Source organism: Ursus maritimus (assembly GCF_017311325.1).
Source record: "Ursus maritimus isolate PB19 chromosome Y unlocalized genomic scaffold, ASM1731132v1 scaffold_Y2, whole genome shotgun sequence".
Lineage (NCBI taxonomy): Eukaryota > Metazoa > Chordata > Mammalia > Carnivora > Ursidae > Ursus > Ursus maritimus.
This window is the reverse complement of record NW_024423335.1, coordinates 272,533-277,059: the sequence shown is the minus strand read 5'-3', so window position 1 is coordinate 277,059 and position 4,527 is coordinate 272,533. Positions and strand designations below refer to the sequence as shown.

The 4,527-nt window shown below is 34.3% G+C and overlaps 1 protein-coding gene across 1 annotated transcript in view; it reads left to right on the top strand.

Annotated features, from left to right (window-relative positions):
* Positions 1-4,527, top strand: part of LOC103680202 (probable ubiquitin carboxyl-terminal hydrolase FAF-X) — a gene marked incomplete at its 5' end in the record, with an annotated part of 112,629 nt that overhangs the window by 37,997 nt on the left and 70,105 nt on the right. Inside the window, 3 exons of the mRNA XM_040636049.1 lie at positions 235-475; positions 797-946; positions 1,741-1,861. Coding sequence (XP_040491983.1) covers positions 235-475; positions 797-946; positions 1,741-1,861 — 512 coding nt within the window. The remainder of the gene's footprint in view (positions 1-234; positions 476-796; positions 947-1,740; positions 1,862-4,527) is intronic.

Genomic DNA, 4,527 nt, shown 5'->3' with positions numbered 1-4,527 from the left:
AATCTTTGGTTTTCTAGCCATAGAAACAAAGATTAACCACAATGGAATATAATATTGTATTTCCAACACTAACTATAATGTTCATAACTGACGAAAATAAAAAAATTATTTTTAATATTCCTCATAATAAGAAAATAGTTGTCCCAGCTTCATGTTGTTGGTTGTCTGCTGAATATGATTGTACTTTCTTTTTAATTTCTAACTTTTTTAATTAATTTTTTAATTTTTTTTTAGAGCATTCCGTGGTAAACACCTCTCTCTTATAGTTCGATTTCCAAACCATGGCAGACAGGTTGATGACTTGGACATATGGTCTCATACAAATGATACAGTTGGTTCAGTACGACGATGCATTCTCAACCGTATTAAAGCAAATGTAGCCCATACAAAAATTGAACTCTTTGTGGGTGGTGAACTAATAGATTCTGAAGATGACAGAAAGCTAATAGGACAATTAAACTTAAAAGATAAATCAGTAAGTACATATATAATTTCAGATACTCACAAAGAATTAAACATTGAAACTGTTTTCATTAATTCAGTAAATATTTATAAAGAGATTTATGTGTGGTCTCCTCCATTAAGTTTTTGGATTATTATGCTGAAAGGGATAGGTATCATGATACTAGTATAGTGAAGAAAGTAAACTACTAAATGGTTTTTTTGAACAGTACTTTTTAAATATTTCTAAAATTAAAACATGAATTATTTCCTAGTCTTTTGGTATATCAAATTTCTGTATTTTGTGGAAGTATTTTCCCTTGTCTTTGCTACTAATATATTCTATCATTTTTAGGTAATTACAGCTAAACTTACACAAGTAAGTTCCAATATGCCATCAAGCCCTGATAGTTCTTCTGATTCTTCAACTGGATCACCTGGCAACCATTGTAATCACTACAGTGATGGTCCCAATCCAGAAGTGGAAAGTTGTTTGCCTGGGGTGGTAAGTTAACTACTAACTGTGAAGCATTACACTTTCCTCTGCAGATACAAAGAAATGTATGGAATGGCTCTTTTTGTAAGCAGTTTTCAAGTTCATAGATGCAGCAAATGCAAATAAATATATGCAGTTAACTATTAACTTCTGGATGGATTTTTTAATTGTTAAAATTTAAAATAAAATTTCTTCACAGATAGAGTATTATGTTTGTGTAGAATCTGTTTCAGTTGAACTGTAACATTTTTATATATAGCTGTAGGAAATTCTACGCTAAGTCTTTTCTTTGGAACTGATTTTAAAATATACAATCTGCTGTCTTTCTCTAAGTCTTAGTAACATTTTTCATACCTAAGAAATCAATAACTGCTTAATTTCTTCACATTTTCTCATCCCTTCAGCTCTTAAGAATTGTCACAGCCTCAGTAACCCCAGCTGCTTCAGTGTTAGAAGGATTTGGGTCCTTTTAACAATGAGATTAGAGATTTATCAGCAGTTTTCTACCCCCCAAAGGATGAAGTCCATTTTGTATAAACGTCTGAGTGCTATGTGAAATTTATACAACTGGTGCAAAGAAATTACTCCAAAGTAGTTGGAAAACTTAATAAATTTTCAATCTTAAGAGATCAGTGGATTTGTGAAAGTGAAAAGATGAGGAAGGCAGATAATTTCAGGTAGTAAAAATGCAAAAGATGTGATAGATGGAAAGCTTACTTGGGGTTAGTGAATACGTTTTTTTTTAATAACAAAAACCTTTTAAACTTGTTATAGCTGAATTTTTTTTGTTTTCTGTATTCCAGATAATGTCACTGCATCCCAGATACATATCTTTCCTTTGGCAAATTGCAGATTTAGGCAGCAATCTGAATATGCCGCCTCTTAGGGATGGAGCAAGAATACTTATGAAACTTATGCCCCCAGGTAAGGAAATTGTCCTGACTTTCCCCCACCCCCACAACCCTCTTCCCCTTGATGTCGCAAGTGCATAAGATAGAATATTTAACATAGGACTGGCTGGCTCAGATAGTGGGAGTGTGTGCCTCTTGATCTCAGGAGTGTGAGTTCAAAGCCCACTTTGGATGCAGAGATTACTTTAAAATTTAAAAAAATAAAAAATTTTTAGCATTTAATTTTTAAATTAGTTTCAGTAAACTAATGCACACAATTCAGAAAGTTAAGATTCTTGATAGACTACGGTGAAGTACAATGAACTGCTACCTCACCCCCCCCCATGCTCCATTTCCCTTTCAAAGAAACAACCATTTTCAGCATTTACCTTTTATTATTGCATATGCCAAATGATCTCTAAAGTATATGTTCATATTATGTTTATGTCATTTGGGTATTATATAGTTAATGTTAGACAAAAATGTATTTCTTATTCTCTCATCCTTTTTTGGTCATCTCATACTTTTTGCTTAAATCTATATAAATCATTTGCATTTTCAGAACTGTAAATACGTACATATCTGGCTTAGTAAAATATGTTACTGACATTTTAAAAAGAGTATTAAAATATTTTCTTTTTTATTTTATTAATTTTTTTAGGTTTCTGTTTTAATTCCAATGTGGTAACATATAGTGTTACTTTAGTTTCAGGTATATAACACAGTGACTCAACATTTAGGAAAAAATATTTTCATTTCACAGGTGGTTCACACTTGTTTATTCTAGATTTTAAAATTCTGCCCTTATATTTACTTATCTTTCTATGGCCTTTATTATTAAGTTTCTCACATTCTGTCTAATAATTTATTAAAATATTTTCCACATAGTCATAGTTGTATCTTACTTTCTTTGGAGTTTCCTCCTTTTCCTTTAGTGTGTTTTTTTTCTTTGATAGTTACCATTCTGGACTTCTTTGTAATAGACTTTCTTTTGATGGATCCTACTGTTTTCCTTTGTGGTGTTTCTTTTTTGGGTCATTTCTCATTTTGTTGAAGCACATCCTCCTAATAAAGGATACATAAGGGGAAGCACAATTTTTTTAAAGATTGTTCACCTGAATACAACTAAAATCTCACTCGCAGCAATTTGTATTTTTTCCTTTTGTTCTTGTTTTTTACATCCAGTAGTATGAGCATAGAGTTGAAGGTTGAATGTTTGTTCCATTATAGTTCCATAGCAGTGTAGGCTAGTGGGAAGACTGAGCTTTCTGTTTGGAAAGGTTGGGATTTTTTGTTTTGCTTTTCTTTGAGTTCTGAAATCATATGATGAAGTGCCTTGGGTGGGGGGGTGGATGTGTGTCTTTTGTCGATGAGGGTTCAGTGGACCTTACTGGTGAAAACATTAATTTTTCCTTTTTTTCTTCGTGGCCTTACTTGTACTTTTGAAGGTTTTGTTTGTTTGTTTGCTTACTTTAGAATGTGCTGTTGTATATTTGTGTAGAATGTTGCTAAGTCTGTCTTACTTACAATTTTGCCTCTCACTTACTCTCTTTAGCTTTCCTTTTTAAAAATTTATTTGTGGGGGGGCGGTGCCTGGGTGGGTCAGTCGATTAAGCATCTGCCTTCACTTCAGGTCATGATCCCAGAGTTCTGGGATTAAGCTCCACATTGGGCTTCCCACTGAGCAGGGAGCCTGCTTCTCCCTCTCCAGCTCCTCCTGCTTGTGTTTTACCTCTCTCTGTCAAATAAATAAAACCTTAAAAAGGGGGAAAAAAAAAGATGAGAGGAAAATCTTTAGAAAAAATATTTGTGCAGAACTCTTCAGTTGACTTTCTTTTAGTTTGTAACTTTTTCGTGGTCTCTTTTTTCTGTTACTACTTCATAGAGTTGTGTTTTTATTTTATGAACATTTTACAGTGTTTCTGCTATATGTTCTGCAAAACCTCATGTCCTGCAAAACCCTGTATATGTTATTATTACTGAGGTAATTGCAGAATTCAGAAAAGTGGGAAGTACAGTACAAGGAACTTTTTTTTTAAGCTGTATCAGAGTAATTTATTGATTTGATGTTTTTATCATCGCCCACAACAATCATGTGTGTTCCCTTCAAATGATGGCATTCTATATAACATCTAAATCAGAAATTAACAGTGAACATATTTCTGCCATCGGACTGATCCCACTCAAGTTTCACTTCTTTTCATGTTTTCACCAGTTTCTCCAGTAATGTCTTTAGCAAAGAGTTTAGATTTTTTTTTTTTTAAACGGCCAGATAATATTTTTGGCTTTGTGGGTCAAGAGGCATAAAGAAGGATATTATGGGGGCGCCTGGGTAGCACAGTCGTTGAGTGTCTGCCTTTGGCTCAGGGCGTGATCCCGGGGTCCTGGGATCGAGCCCCGCATCGGGCTCCACGCTCTGCTGGGAGCCTGCTTCTTCCTCCCCACTCCCCCTGCTTGTGTTCCCTCTCTTCGCTGCCTGTCTCTCTCTCTGTCAAATAAATAAATAAAATCTTTAAAAAAAAAAAAAAGGATATTATGTAGGAGCTTAAGTAATGAGGGAAAAAACAAATTTCCACAAATTTTTTCTTTTTTTAATAGATTTTTATTGTCTGAAAGAGAGAGCACAGCAGGGGGAGCAGTGGAGGAAGAAGCAGACTCCCCACTGAGCAGGGATCCTGATGTCACATTCCATCCCAGGAC